A 16,121-nucleotide genomic window follows, 5' to 3' on the forward strand; every position below is an offset into this window, starting at 1 on the left:
GAATAGTTTGCATTATATATTTATGTTATTCAATTTATTTTGTTGTATCTTTTTTAAAAAAGGTATTTTAAAGCTTGGTGATGTTATGAAAAAGCTTTTTTTTTTTATGTTCAAAACGATTGAAAAAAATTAGTAATGAATCTTCCGTCGTTGACTCCTCAATAAATGTGCCTTTTGTTTAATAATTACATAATCACTTTTGTTAAAATACTTCTTTGAATATCTAGGCAATTATCCAATTATATTTTTTTGTTTATTTATATTAAAACAAAAACAAATTCTTTTTATATTGTATTATTGCGTAAAAGTTATTAATATTCTTTATTCTGCAATATAATCCCGTGCATTATATAACATTTATTATGTATATATGAATTCTTTAAATAAATATATGTTTATATACTACTGTTTTATATTTTATGTGCATTTATTACAAGAGTGAATCCATTTAAATCATATATTTGTCCAATAATTATTATTATTAAAAGGGAAAATATTTTTAAATAATTTATGTACATCTGCATCAATCACATTTGTAATTTAAAGTCAAGCTTTATAGCCCTAGCCACAAACGATTTAATACATTTATGATTTGATGCTCATGTAAATCATAACTAGATATGAAATTCAAGTCTTTTTTAATGTACTTGATAAATATGTGTATCGTGAAGTATTTAAATATTTTAAAAAATTGTATTTTTAAAATTTTTTTCTTTACAATTTATCAAGCGGTTTTATTTTTGTATATTGCAAAAAAATAAATCAAACTCCAAGTTTAACGCTGAACTCGCACAATATAATCATTTTGACCAACATTGATTATAAAATAAATAATGATCATTTCCTTCTCTATTTTATATCTTTTGACCCACTCATAATTATTTCTGTCTTTTAGTTCTTTTTTTTATTAAATCTAGTCAATATTTTTAATTAACAAATCACAATTTTTGAAGGTAGTGTTAACAGGTATATAATTTTGGTGTACAATTTTACTCAAAATTGCAAATTTTCATTATGTATTGTTATAATATTTAAACACCATTTCTCAGATAGTATTAACTATGTCAATTCTTCAAGTATTCGTTTAAAAACTGTTTTTTACCACACTGAAAGAAAATAAATACTGGTTACATTTTTGTGTTATTAATTTTAACCTGATTGCATAGAAGATGTCACAAAATCTGTAATAATGAAGTCTTAATTGAAAAAAACTAAAAAGCAGAAAGTGTTAAAATACCTAGGTATTATCCTTAGCAAGAAATTACCCTAGAACCTTCACCAGCTACACAACCGAAAGTAAAATATCCCAAAAAAGGCTCACCAGAAAAACCCTAATTAAATAATTGGGGACTAAAACCAAAAATAGCACATTGGATGTAGGTGGTAGTTATAAGACCTATGGTTCATTAATCTGGTAGAATAAAGCTCAACAAAACAAGAAACTACCCGAAAATTAGGCAGTGTCGGAAATACTATTTAAAACCGAAAAAAGAAACATGTATACAAGATGAAGCTAGGAAAGCCCATGCAGATTCTTGGAAATTGGAACTGACTAAGATCAAAGCACACATAATTACTCAAGAGCAGAACATATTGGTCTTTCAAGCTGAAACACATCCTATTAATGCTTATTAAATTATAAAAGAGGTTACACAGAAAAAAAAAATCAGCCAGCCCTAAGAGAATTAAGATAAAAAGGTAACATCCCAAATGGTCGGTGAATACACCCAAAACCTGGGAAAACATAACGTAACAATGTATTGGGTGCCAGGGCACAAAGAAATTCTTGGTAGCATCAGACAACCCGGACAGAGGATCTGCAAGACTACCCCATTGCTTACAATTGGCTTGACAAGATCTAACATGGGCTCTTCCATCTCAGAATAGGTCCACAAAATAAAAGAAAGGAGATGTGAATGAGCTCCAGAGGTGACAGACATGGTAAACTGCATTGCTAGAGTTAAACAGAGTAAAGGCCATTGGAGTGGTAGGGATCTGAGAAAACACCTACAGAACTGTGTACACAATGATGACCTTATTAACCTTCGGGAAGGAAGAAACTCCACCCATATTATCTTGTAATGCAAATTACTCAATGGAGACATAAACTAGTGAACCAAAAAAACTGGAAAAATAGCAGCAATGACTTACTTCTTAAAAGAAGAATAGAGTTGAACAATTCCTAGTTCCTAAGAAACTAGGAAAAGTACAAGCTGCAGTGTTTGGAGAATACCCCCCACTTCCTAGTATCCATCTCCTCATCATCGCAGCAGTTGTGTGCAAATTGCAGTTTTACTCTTGGAATTTTTCAATCACTCAGAACTTTTACTAATTCACAAATTTGTTCTGCCAAAAGTGGAAAGACAAGGCCATTTAAAAATGAACTTTTTGACTGTTTTCCTGTCAAAACGGTTAATACGGGAAGCAGGATACAGTTACATCATCCAGTATGTTCTGAACTGTGGAATCAGGGTTGGAAAAACTCAATATTATTATCTCAATATAAATATTTGTATGATTTATCGCCTTTTTTATGGTCTATTTTATCTGTATCAAACATGTGCAGATATCAAAAATGGATAAGACAATAATTGTTGATAATGTAAATTGTAATTATTGTTTGATGTCTCTGCATGGTCTGCACAGTGTTGAATCTGTAATTGCAATATTATTTACTCAACACATTAACTGTGCAGTTGTTGTGCAATGTAGGTGTCATACTTTCAGATAATACCTGAAAATAAGCCACTCAAATGTGATTGGCCTCTATATATTTTCCCTAAAGTTCTTGGCGATTTATTTACGTAAAGTTCTACTAGCCGTAGTAAATATACAGTACCACACAGACCCACCACATTAGGCTAACATGTTTAGCCTAATTTTGTTTATAGTGAAAGAAGGTCGGCACTGGCATATCAAATACCCCAATGACTCCCCAAATTTTATCTGTGCATATGTTTATGGCAGGATATAAAGTGCCCCATAGTTTTTATATTTTTTAGTGAATGTGGGCGAGATACTGACATAAAGCCCCAGTGCCTTCCAAATTTTTAATTGTACGTATAGTATGAGTTTGTAGTTAGTGTGAATTTATTTGTTAGTGTGAATGATTGGTTGATTCAGTTCTCTGAGACGCGCCAAACTTAGGTTATGCAGAGTAGTTGTAGAGCCTTTTCGCCAGGCTCTCCTAAAGGGCCAAATTTTCTCAATCAAAAAAATGCAAAAGCCATGTCATTAGAAAAAAGCAGTGAAATGAGAAAGTTTGTTACCCTAATGCCCAAATTCTGAGGTCAATATAATTTCTAACTGATAAATCAGCAGATTTCAATCTATCAAAATTAAAAAAAAAAAACCTAATGCACAACTGGGACTGATTTTGACAAGAGGCTCTGCAGTTAGCCAATTAAAAATACTATACTTACCTTTTTTAAGGGTACAGCATTAGATAGAATCTTTTCTGTATTAAAAATAACAGTGAAGTACACAAAATAGCACATTCCTGGGATATGTGCAGAGAAATTTGTACAGCTTTACATCATCAGGAAAATTTGGCAAAATTTTATCTTTCTTTTATTAACACTCACACCGCCTTGAATGTTTCAACACCCATTTAAACCCCCCCCCCCATTTAAATCTACTCTCTAATGTATTCCTCTATTATGTTTTCCCTGAACATAAATTAAATTTTGAACAATTGTTATTGCTTATTTTATAGATAAAAAGATGCTTGCCATTCACAGTCCATGTCATTTTTTTTCCAGTACAATTTTTCCTCTTACCAGGAGATTCACAATGTTGAAATTAGATAAATGTCATCACACCTACATATAAAATTTTTTATAAAATTTATAATTATATGATGTAAAAAATTTTTAGCTTATTAAATTTTTTATTTATAAGTCGCCTGTGTGTACACTAAATAAATAAACATTATAAAACGAAAAAACCTTATTGTAGTTTTTCAGTTTAAAAAAATATTTTGGTCTTAAATGACCCGCCATTTATTCTTCGGCTGTCCATGTTATTCTTTTACTGACGGCGGTGTGAGTGTCAATTATCTTGAAACTATGTACAGATATAAATTATCTTCTTTTAGAAAAATAATGATTGAATAAGAAACAAAAATTATAAATTCTATTATTAATTTAAACAGCATACAATAAACTTTATACATATAACATTCATAAATAAAATACTCTAAAGTAATTTTTTTACTCTTTAATTTAACTTTTAACAACAATGTTTTGCATGGATAATAATTTTTTGTGTCTTTCTGAAAATTTTGATTGGAAATACGTACCACTGACAAATCCTTTTTATTGTAGCCAGTCGTCGATATGAAGATTTCCGAAGTCTTATGTTAACAGATTCCCCTCTTTAATTTCCACTCAGATCACCCTACAATGAAAATGTTAAAAATAAACTTCATTTGGACAATATTTTTATTAATTAACAGTTTACATAATTGTTAATAAAGCAATACTTATATAATTTTCAGTAAAACCTCATAGGTAGACTTACATTCAGATATACCACAAACCAACAAGACGTTATATTAAATTATATACAATTTTGTAACTAAGAATATTTTATTAATCACAGCACGCACACTATTCTATATGATGATAGTAATAAAAAAAATAAGATTGTTTACATTTATTGTGATTCATACATACATTTACATTGAAGTAAAGGAGTTTTAATCTTTTTTTAACCTTTCCAAATTGGCAAAAATGAAAGCCCCATTGTTCATATTAATAATAATATTTGACCTGTCATTGGTTTTGACTACAAGCCCTTCTTTCCTTTCTCAAAATAAAAATTAGTCATGTACTAGAATTCAAAAGTATAAGACAGTCGGTTCTCATTATTTAATTTAAAGTACACACTGATTTTGTGATATCTACCCATTTAATAAGCACTAATTAAGCAAGATTGTTAATATTCAAACTAGTAACAGAACTTACTAGTTAAAAAAAACCTTGTTAATATTTATAACTAGTAATAATAATACTAGTTAAAAACCTAAATACACTCTTTGAAACTTAACTTTATAAGTTTACATATGGAATAAACAGTTCTTAACTGTAGTATTTAAGATTATATACATTTTTTTGGGGTCCAATAAACCTTTTCAAATATGAAATGGGTTCAGTGAACATAAACCAATTGATGTAATAAAACAAAAAAAAAATTAATATATGATGGAAAAAACAACCCTAAACCTCTTGATTATTATTTTACAAAATATATTTCCTTAATTTTTAAGAAAGTAAATTAACAATTTTGATTTCATATCAGTATATCAATTCATTTGAAATATTTACAGAATTTTTTTTTTTAAAGAATCATTTGAGATTAGAGCTTTCATTTGTATTGTTTGTTGATATTTATCAATTAAATAACAATGAAAATTTAATTAATTTTTACAATTTATTTCATAAATAAAGAGATTTCTTTCCCCGCTTAACACACTGACATTTACATATTTTACATATACACATATATGTTCACACATGCGCATTATTTTAAAACGGGGGATTTTTTTTTTATGTGCAGAGGAAAAAAATTTACGTTACAAAAAACATATTGTTGCAAAGAAATATATTGTTTCAAAATACTTAATATTAATAGAAAGAGAAGATTCTCTCCTTTGGTACATGAATATTATAATCGAATCTAATTATTTAACCGGGTCAGTGTTAGTGCTTCATTCTCTCCTCTTCCCTCCCTTTAAAAAAAAAAAGAAAAAAGTTGTTCAGACCTAATACTATGAGACATAGTATATTAATTATATATATATATTTTTTTAAACAAAATGAATCTGTATGTACAAGCGTTAATGTATTTATATCTAAAATTTGACCCTTGATTTGCAATTAGGGTTTTATCATAACTACATTTTGCAAATTTTTTTTGAAATTTTTATATTTTATTTAATAAATGTGCAATAGATATAAAAATAATTTTCTGTAACAAAAATAGAAAAGTTTACTTACGAGGTGAACATAAATGTAAATACTAGTATCTAACCCATGATAATTAGCAATTGTTTATTAAAAAAGTTCCGTTTAAATACCTATACAAATTTGATATCAAAACTGGCACTTTTTAAAATAAACAACCAAGCATTTTCAATATAAATAAATGTGCGAATAATAAAATAAACAAATAAAAGGGACAAACTAAATTTTCAGCTGAACTTAACATTAAAATGTTATTTGGTAACATCACAAAGTCCCTCGGGAAAAAAATAATAAAATAAAAAATCCGAATATAGTTTAAGTGAAATGACTAATATATATATGTGAACTGATTTCAATTGAAAGAAAATATATATTTATATTATATAAATAACAAAATGTGTGAAATAGGTCACATATCAATTAAAGTGAGCCTTATTTAATTTTGTATTCACACATAATAATATTTACAATATTATTAACATTACTTTTAATTATCATTGGAAATGAAATAATACAAAATGTACAGTATTCAATCAATGACTTTTAATTTCATTTTGAATTCAGCCTGAAATTAGGTTACATACCGTATCCTCCCGTCGCACGATTCAGCGGTTCCAATTACAAATGCTGCCATTGCGTAGGCATGAGAGTATGCGATAGCTCGATCGCTCTTGCGATCTCTTCATGGATGCTATGCGAGAGCCACATGAGTTGCAATTTGTGATAGCTCTCCTTGCAAAGGTGTAACGGGTTGCCTCGGCGCAGTCCTTGATCCACCTCGCCATAATCATCGACATAAGGCGGAGCTCTAAAGCACCCTCGATTCGGCGTCGCAAGGAAAAGAATTTCACATTCTCTTATTCGCAAAAATATTCCAGCCCCAGCACCACATGCATGGGCATGGTATGTGCAGGCTCCAACCTTAAAAGACAAAAAATAATAATAATTTGATTTTTGTTTTCAATATAACCTTAAATAAGCAAAAATTAGAGTAGTACAAGCTTGTCAAAATGTGCGAACAAAATTAACCAAGTCAAAAATTATTTTTTCTGGCAAACACATTTTTTATAAGCATTCTTCTTGCAGCAATTTTGTTTAGTTTTGGCAGTTAAATTGGCATACTACATGCGCTCCTTAAACAAGCAGTCATCAATAAAATATTTTCCTGTCTTTTTGTCTAAATCTTCTTTGATCCGCTTAAGCTTCTAAGGAAATAATCCGCATAAATTATATTTCTTCACCATACAAATGGCCTTGAAAATGTCCATGATCAATGTTTTACTAATCCTTGTGGAATTCAATCAACGTAATTTAGGTTTGATGACTAAGATTGCTAATATGATAGTAGAAGTATTGTAATTTTACAAATTCTTCATTCGATTAGATTTCTATCTGAATTCATGTCGTCAAGACTCGTTTGGCTGAAAAAATTGACAAAATCCATTTTGTTTAAACTGAAAATGAATGACAATGTGGCTCGATCCATAACTGAGTCAATTTATTCATCACTCAACAAAAAATAATTATTTATGTTCAGTTGTAGAAAAGTTGCAGTCCTGTTTTTTTCAGTTGAGTCAGCACTTTTTAGTTGATTAGTTCCCATTAATCTGCAGAATCTAATCTCTTCAATTTTCTTTCTTGAGTTTTGTTGTTATTAAAAACGACAGTATCTGGTATTACTAATTTTATTGACACTTTACTAGTTTGACAGCATTTTAATAAAGGCTTAGATAATATATTACAACATGCTATTAAAAAACACACACAAAAGCGTAATAATAATATTATAATAAAAAGAAAATGGCTTCAATTCCCACAGTTGGTAACGTGAAGAGCAATAAAAGCAAACATTTGAATCATAAGTTGTTTTAAGCATACCAAGCAGTCTCTTATTTGAATATTAGAAAATGGCTATATTACTAAAAATAAAAATAAAATGTCCAACACCGATTTATTAAAAAGCAATCCATTGCATGCAATGCACTCACCAATACTTTGTCAAGCTCAGTTTGACAGCAGTAAGTTTGAGAACAGAGCACCTCGCCACAAACCAGACACATGGTAGGATTCCTCGAGTCTTCTCTGTCACTGTTTGGGCAAGTAAAAAGTGAAACGGTGTTGATGAGTTCACTGTAATCATCAGGTAGTCGGACAAGTTCATTCAGAGGCACCATATTTAGAATTGCATCGTTGTGAGATCTTAAGCTTACTATTTTGCGATGGCTAGCCCAATTATTGTATAATTTTAATACATAACTGTGATTCATGAGTTCATTACACGTTGAAGGTATTCCTAAATAGGCGCACAGATTTTCAAAAGTGTCACCGCCGACTTTCTTTAATGCCGGCGGAGCCGGTACTCCGGTTAGAAAGTGATAATATATCGCACAGCATCGTAAATACGAGAGAGACGAGCTTTTCAGCACCTTCCATACCTCATCTGTGTTTACACTGGGTATGTCTCTGAAAATCCTTACTATTTGTGCGAGGCATTGCGTCTCCTTGGATACTATGTCTACTTCTTTTTCTTCATCTGCCCCGTCGTTCATTTCAAGAGAAATAATAATTTGTGCAAACTGAGCTAAAAACATCAAATAGAATGAATGCAATTCTAACTGTGAGCCTGAAGGTACTGGTACTGGATCGCAATGAAATATACTAGGAAATGTTGATGTGAGAGGGACCAATACACCAAAACAATCCCAATCTAGTATAGACGGATCACAAGAGTAAGTGCCCGGTGTTCCAATTATCATTGTTAATAACTGTACACCGTGACGATTGATGGCTTGTCTTTCTTTCCAAGCTGTGCCTAAAACACCGGCAAGCCTTATTAAATTTTCTAGTCCGTCTTGTTGTCTACATGTAAAATCTCCTAGCAAAGGTTTTTCTGTATATCGCAGAAGCCACTCTATCGAATGGATTGTGTAAGCGCATGTTTTCCACGCCATCATAGGTATTGCAGTGTCATTTTCGTGTGGATCGACATCAAGTCCTTTGGTGTAAGCGATCAAAGAGAAAATATTTATCATTTCCAATAAATCTTCAGAAAGGCCACAACTAGCACCACTCTCTTCCCCATCGCCGATATCTTTGTCGACTCCATCCGACCACTTAGAAAATACCCTCAGCTGTAAGTAAACGTCACTTTCTGTGAGAGGAACTATTGCATTTAAACTTGGATAGCTATTAGGAGATGTTGAAATCAATTGATTCGCTGGTTCCAAGGTATCATCATCCATGTCATCGTCCGTTTCATCTGAATCTGAATGTATTACAACTGTTTCTATGTCCTGGGAGCCACTACCTGAAACTGCAACCGTACTACTGTCCTTGAATTCAGTGTCCATCGACTTCAGCCCGTCTTCAAACTTGGCTAATAGATTCCCTTTGATTGACATATCTGCTTTCTGCTTGTGTGTGATCGCAATAATTGATGCTTCATACCAATTGGCAAAAGTTAGTTTATGTGCCTGTGTAAGGGGCTTCCCATTGGGTAAAGTATTAAGCATCGGAACTATTGGAAGTACTGTGTTGTTAAGACATTCACAAAGTGGGCAAAGGTATTCATTCTTTTCTATATCAAATGACGTCGGTTGTCTCAATCTGTAAGGTCGTCTGTTTTCTTTGGAATGAATTGTCTGGATGTACTTCTTCCAACATGTACTATGCATTACATGGCCACAAGTTCCTGTATGCGGTGCAGGTCCCATGTTAGAATTCAAAATGAGAGGTAGCTTCTTGTCATCAGATGCACCGAAAACATTTCTGTTTCTACACAAAACTGTAGATTTTTGAACGAATGCTGCCAACACCATTGCAGGTCCATTACGTGAAATTTCCTGATCTTCCTGGCACAATATGCATGTGAATTTTCTACCTTCTGATACTTTAGGCGATTGGTTTGGCCCCAATGCAATAGGCGTTCCATCATTGGACGATTTTGCAACTTGAGGTACTTCTTGTGGTTCCATTTTTTCTGCTGTTGACACCACAGTTTTTTCAAACAAGTCTGCATTGTCTTTCATAAAATTTTGTTGCATTTTTAACATCTGTGCCATAATTGCTGCTCTTTTTTCCGCTGCCAATCTAGCTCTATATTGCTTCTCTTGCACTTCGGATAATTTTGAATTACATGGTTCAATAAGGTCGACGTTTTGGACAATGCTCGGAGATGACAACTGTTTAAACTTGTTTACGGTCCATTTCAATAAATGTTTGTATACTTCAACTCTGGAACTATTGCACAATTCCTCAAGCATAGCTTCCAAGTCCCATTTTCTTGCACGTTTGGTAAATGTAAAGAAGCTGTAGTATTTTTGTTCTTCCTCGTGTAACGCATACCCGATGAGGTGTAGGATTTTTTGTAATTGAGCTTCCGAAAAACTTCTCGATCGTAAATTTAGACTCCTCTCTAGCACCGTTCTCATCAGATATAACATTACATCACATTGCAGAAGGTTCGCAACCATACTGAACGGTTCAGTCAAAGCGGGAAGAACTGGCGGAGGGCAGCATTCCAACCCAGTAATGGACTTGCGTAATTTCCTTTGTTCTTCTTCGGATCTAGATAATTCTTCTTTGGTGTAATGGTAAAAAAATACATTGTATCTGTCAAGATATTCGCGTTTGATTTCATAAACCCCCTTGCCAGAGTTTTGACTCGGCTTTTTAAAAGTGGCAACTTCATTGATTACTCTTTCCATCCCGGTTTCTTGGTTCAAATCATCAGGAAGAGCTTTATTGACTTCAGAATGAGATAAAGGCCTAATAAAAAGTTGGTGGATGATTTCATTTTTTATACACTCATCTTGAGTCACCATACCTACTCCTGGTACGTATCGCTCACCGATAATAACGATGAGGAGAGATAAAAATTCTTCGACCAAATTTATTGTTTGTTTCATTCCTTCCTCTTCAGAACTCCTAGCGGTATTTTTGTCAAAATCCTGACTAGCCCAATTGATCAGAGCGAATTTATTGAGCAAGTGAATTAAAAATTCATTACTTTCAATCAAAGATGCACACATTTGTAAGAGAACAATATCTTTATCTAACATTTCTCCTCTACATTTCACATTATGATAAAAATAGATTTGGTTTGCGAGTGAATATCCGTTACGCCTCCACATTCCAGCATGTACTTGAGCTATCATCACCTGCGTACGGAGCACGGGTTCCAAGATTTGTTCAGGTGTCTGTTTTGTCACTGAAACGAATTCTTGCGAATCGAAAGATAAGTTGAACTTTTCCAAATGTAAATGTAAACCGGCCAAAAACCTAGAGAGAGGCAAATGGATAGAAACGGGTTGAGTGGCTACATCGTACTGTAAGCAAGAAGCGCTGTGATCGGCCAATTCTCTTACTTCGCCTTGCTGGCTTTTGTCATAGCTAGCGTTTTCATACAATCTCGTCAATGTTAGTCTATAAGCTTTAATAAGTACTACTCTATCGGTGGCACACCATTTCAAAAGCAATGTAATAACCGGTGCCAGTTTCAAATGAAGGTTAAACGCGGATTCCCATTCGGGCTCGTACTCCATGTGCTGTCCAACTTGCCTGGTTACAGAATCCATTCCTTGCATATAAGTCAACAGCGTCAAAACTAGACTAATGCTTTGTAAGAAACCACGTCTTAAATCATCCGTCCATACCTCAGGAGGCACGCCCAAAAGATATCTCAAATCGTATAAGATATAAGTCGCCCTTTTAAACGGTCCATTTGGCGTCGATCTGTCAAACTCAAGTTTTCCTAATTTGTTACATTTCCTGTAACATTCAGATATGAAGGTGTTCATTAAAATGAGCATGGCATCTTCTCGGGCGATGAGATAGTGAGCTAGAGTCGGAACTGTGAATATTTGAATAGAGAGAGAAGCAACTGAAAATGAATGGTCGTGATCGTCACGGATGAAATCTTTCATAATGTTACCGTAGAACTTTGTAAAAAACTTGGCAAAATATTTTTTGTTTCTATACTCCATGAACATGCCGGCGATGAAAAGTCGATGCCAGTGAAGCCTCGCCGATTTCCAAAGAAGAGAGTCTCTCTGAAGTATTCTTTCTATGATGGCAGGTTCCTCATTGTTCTCTTTTAAAATGACGATGGTAAAAGCATTCCTGAAACCTTCAGCGTAAGAGCACAGTTTTTGAAGCCATGTCAAGAGCCTCAGAGCAAAATTCTGATGAGCGATCACAAACGCGTGAACGACAAGCACTTTAAGGGGTCGGGTACCGCCATGCCTAGAAGTGAATTTTTCAATGTCGCTTTTTAGTTCGGAACAGTGTTGAAACGTAGAAGATTTCACGACAGTACGTCCCTCTCTGTCAATGTTGGTAACAAACTCGATTGCATCTCTTTGGGAGCACTTGATAACTCGAGCCAAAGTGTTGATCACTTGTTCGAAAGTATGCGTCTCGTCGTTGTACATCACAGTGCAATACTGATCGGCTTCGAACATGGCAATCGGATTGTCCTGTTCTGTCCCTTTAATCCGCAAATCGTTTGGGAGCCATTCCAAAGTCAATACTTGGTAAGCGTAACTCAGAATGCAGTTGAAGAGCAATTCAGTCCTTTCGACGAGATCCCTAGGAAATCTGTAGCGAACATTCCCACTACCAGACGGTATCAACGGTTTTATAACTTTGTGCTTATCACAGCAAGGGCCGATTTTCCAAGCTTCGACATCCCCACAATCGCAACAGCCGCCTCCGCCCGATGTGCCCATCTTGTACTTGTGCGTCTTGTGTATGGATTGTTTAAAACAATCAACGCAAAGGACGCACGTCGCATCCATCCCGCATTCCTTACAGTTGTATGTCGGTTCTCCCATTTTGAACACCTTCCCGCATACAGCAGAAGGGTTGTCAGATTCGGACAGCATGTTGAATATGACATCTTTGTCCCCGTTGCATATGAACTCTTCGAGGGTCGAGATCAAGTCGTCCTGAGGCTGGTCTTCTTCTTTACCACTCCAATGCATGGGCATGTTCATCGCGTGTTTCGGCACCCAGACGCGCCAGTAATCGCGAAAATCACTGCTCGTCAACGTACCTTCGTTGAAGGAGTTCATCCATTTCTTGACTATGGGCGTCTGAGGATGCGTGTACATGGACGTCAAGTCGATCACTTGTTCCAACTCCATCTCGACGTCCGACATCTCTTCCAAAACCCCTTTGATCTTCTTACTCATCGGTTCACTCCAATTCCACCTTAACAGCTACCGATCTAAAAATAATAAATTAAGAAAGGCGCAATTAAAAATTGATACGGACTTGGAGATAACGAGAAAATACGCAATATCGCTACTTACACGCTAATATTCCGGACACATCGCTAGAAATTGGATATCGAAGAACGAAGAATAATCCTCACGCAAACTGGAAACCGTTTCCTCTCAATATTGTTGAGTCCTTGATGACGGAATTGAGTCGAGAAAAACGGCCGAGGCCCACTTCCCGACACCCGAACTTTACAGTACAATTAAAAGGGATTCTTTTTTCTTTTTCTTTCAGTGTCTCACAATAAAAACAAAAACAACGGAAAAAATCATAGAATTGAAATGTAACAAAAAGTGTTTTTTTCTAATATGGGACCCACTATACAGCTGATGGATAACTTATAATGACCACTAATCTGCAATTCAGTCTCGCCAACCCGACTTGTCAGCCGTCAAAATATTACCGCCCAAACCAGAACTCACTTTTCGTCCGATTATCATTTTTAAAAACATTTTCTATGTGATTTAAGTCGGAAAAATGAAATTATTTCACGAGGGTGGCATATTTCAACATTGTCAAATTCAGACGAGGCTCTAGACACGGACGTCACCCTGCTTATAACCCAGCTACATATTAGACACTACACAATGACAATTTCTGTTTCAACACAGAATATTTAGGGTCAGAGACAACAAAACATTCTTAAAAAACTGTTGACACAAATTTAACCAATCTTAAAATTATTATAGAAAAAAAAAGATAAGAAGACAAGAAAAAAAACTTTTATCTAGATCACCCACTTATTTTCTTTTATGTGATTGAATTTCAGTAGACAATTCATATATGGAATATATTTGGAGAAAATCAAAAGCCTCATCCCGTAAATCAGTACTCACAATGACATCTAAACACTACAGCAATAATTAAAAATATTATTGTTACTTATAAATCTCCACTCACCTTGGCATTTTACTATATTAATAACATTACTGGAAGCTGCCTCTGACAATAACAACTATCTTAATTTTTAAAAATAATAAATAATCTAGATATTCTGTCGGCATCAGCACTTGCAATCTTAGTCACTTGGCAGTGATATCTATAATTTAGGAATTTTAAATAAGTAAATTATCTTTGTCTTACAATTACAGTAATCTGTTTTCGCACTTTCAAAACTAGATTATTAATTTATTTAGCCTGGAAACTGCTCCTGATAATGGCATCTTAACCCTAATTTTTAACAATAACAAATAACCTAGATGTCCTATCGATGGCATCATTTCTTGCAATGATATCTATAATTTAGAAATTTTAAATAAGTAAATTATCGTTGTCTTACAATACAGTAATCTGTTTTCGCACTTTCAAAACTAGATTATTAATTAATTTAGCCTGGAAACTGCTTCTCATAATGATATCTTAACCCTAATTTTTAACAATAACAAATAACCTACATGTCCTATCGATGGCATCATCTCTTGCAATGGCATCATAAATTTATGCACTTTGAATAAATAAATTATGTATGCATGTCTTTGTCTTATTATTTGCAGTAATCTATTTTCACACTTGTGTATGTAGATTATTGATTTATTTAACCTGGAAGCTGCTTCTGACAATGACATCTTTACCGTAATTTTTAAAAGTAATAAATAATCTAGATATTCTGTCAATGGCATCACCATTTGAAATGGCATCATAAATTTATGCACTTTGAATAAATAAATTATGAACGTATGTCTTTGTCTTAAAATTTACTGTAATCTATTTTCACACTTGTGTAACTAGATTTTCAATTTATTTAACCTGAAAGATGCTTCTGACAATAAAACTGTCTTAATTTTTAAAAATAATGAATAACCTAGATATTCTGTCAATGGAATCACCACTTGCAATAGCATCGGAAATGTATGCACTTTGAATAAAAAATTATGTATGCATGTCTTTGTCTTTCAATTACAGTAATCTGTTTACAAACTTTCAATGATGATGATGGTTACTAGGATGAGGGAGTTTTTGTTCCCCGAGCACTGTAGCCTTTTGGCTTATTGCACTTTCCTAGTTCCTTACTTAGTTCAGAGCAACCAATTTTATTCTTCTAAGAAATACTAGGCCATTGACTCTCATTGCTGTAATTCCTCTCTCTGTGTTTTCTTTGTATTCTAGATTGTCTCCATTAATAAGTTGATTTGCTTTCAAAGATGATTGGGTGGCTGTTTCTTCCACTTCATTGCATAACCTACAAATGGAGTCATTATTGAATATGTCCATGCTGTGTAGATGTTTCGTCAGGTGCCATAGACCAGTAGTCAATCACTCTTTTGAGTTTTATCCTCTCTAACTGTAGCAGTGAGTTTTCTAGTATTAATGAGGGTTGTTTTAGCATACCTTACTGTTTGTAGCACCTATAGATTTTATCCACTTCTTCTTTGGCCTTTTTGTGTATCCATTCTGTAATGGAGGATTCTTGTTTGTTTTTATCCCAATAATAGGTTCTGGGCTTATATGGTCTTGCAGATCTTCCTCCAGCTGTGTATCTGCTTTTTTGTTACCTAAAATTCCATTGTGTCCTGGTACTCAAGATATCATCAGATTGTGGTGTTTTGCCAGGTTTTGGGGTTTTAGATGCATCCCCTGTCTAGTTTTGATGTGATTTTTTTTTATATGCTATTACTTTAACATCTTCTTTGCTATCTGATTTTATGAGAATTTTTTTGCCAGTGTCATCTTTTTTTAATTTTTTAAGGCACAAGCAATGATGGCATGTATTTCAGCTTGAAATACCAAGGTGTACTTCCATAATGTGTTTGATTGTTCATGTTTTGGGCTTGTACACAAAATACCTGATTTGGTTTCCTAATTCGTTTTGGCCCCCTCTGTATACCATGTCATTAAATATGATTTCTCCTGAATTTTTCTTCTCCTTTATAGCCT

The 16,121-nt window shown here is 33.7% G+C and overlaps 1 protein-coding gene across 2 annotated transcripts; it reads right to left on the minus strand.

The window, feature by feature from the left end:
• Positions 1-4,213: 4,213 nt before the first annotated feature.
• LOC106667191 (E3 ubiquitin-protein ligase UBR2) lies at positions 4,214-13,785 on the minus strand. 2 transcript variants are annotated; one of them, XM_014394979.2, is made up of 4 exons: positions 13,280-13,785; positions 7,955-13,194; positions 6,551-6,887; positions 4,214-4,398 (listed from the first exon to the last, which is right to left on the minus strand). In XM_014394979.2, exons 2-3 carry the CDS (start codon positions 13,157-13,159, stop codon positions 6,585-6,587), a joined length of 5,508 nt encoding a protein of 1,835 aa, XP_014250465.1. In that variant the 5' UTR covers positions 13,160-13,194; positions 13,280-13,785; the 3' UTR covers positions 4,214-4,398; positions 6,551-6,584. The 2 variants fall into 2 exon arrangements, with proteins under 2 accessions (XP_014250465.1, XP_014250464.1); XM_014394978.2 differs by lacking the exon at positions 4,214-4,398 and adding an exon at positions 4,425-5,731 and having other exon boundaries at positions 13,280-13,784.
• Positions 13,786-16,121: the final 2,336 nt, after the last annotated feature.

The sequence above is a fragment of the Cimex lectularius genome, unplaced genomic scaffold (genome assembly GCF_000648675.2).
Source record: "Cimex lectularius strain Harlan isolate CLEC.00 unplaced genomic scaffold, Clec_2.1 scaffold27, whole genome shotgun sequence".
In the NCBI taxonomy this organism is placed as follows: Eukaryota; Metazoa; Arthropoda; class Insecta; order Hemiptera; family Cimicidae; genus Cimex; species Cimex lectularius.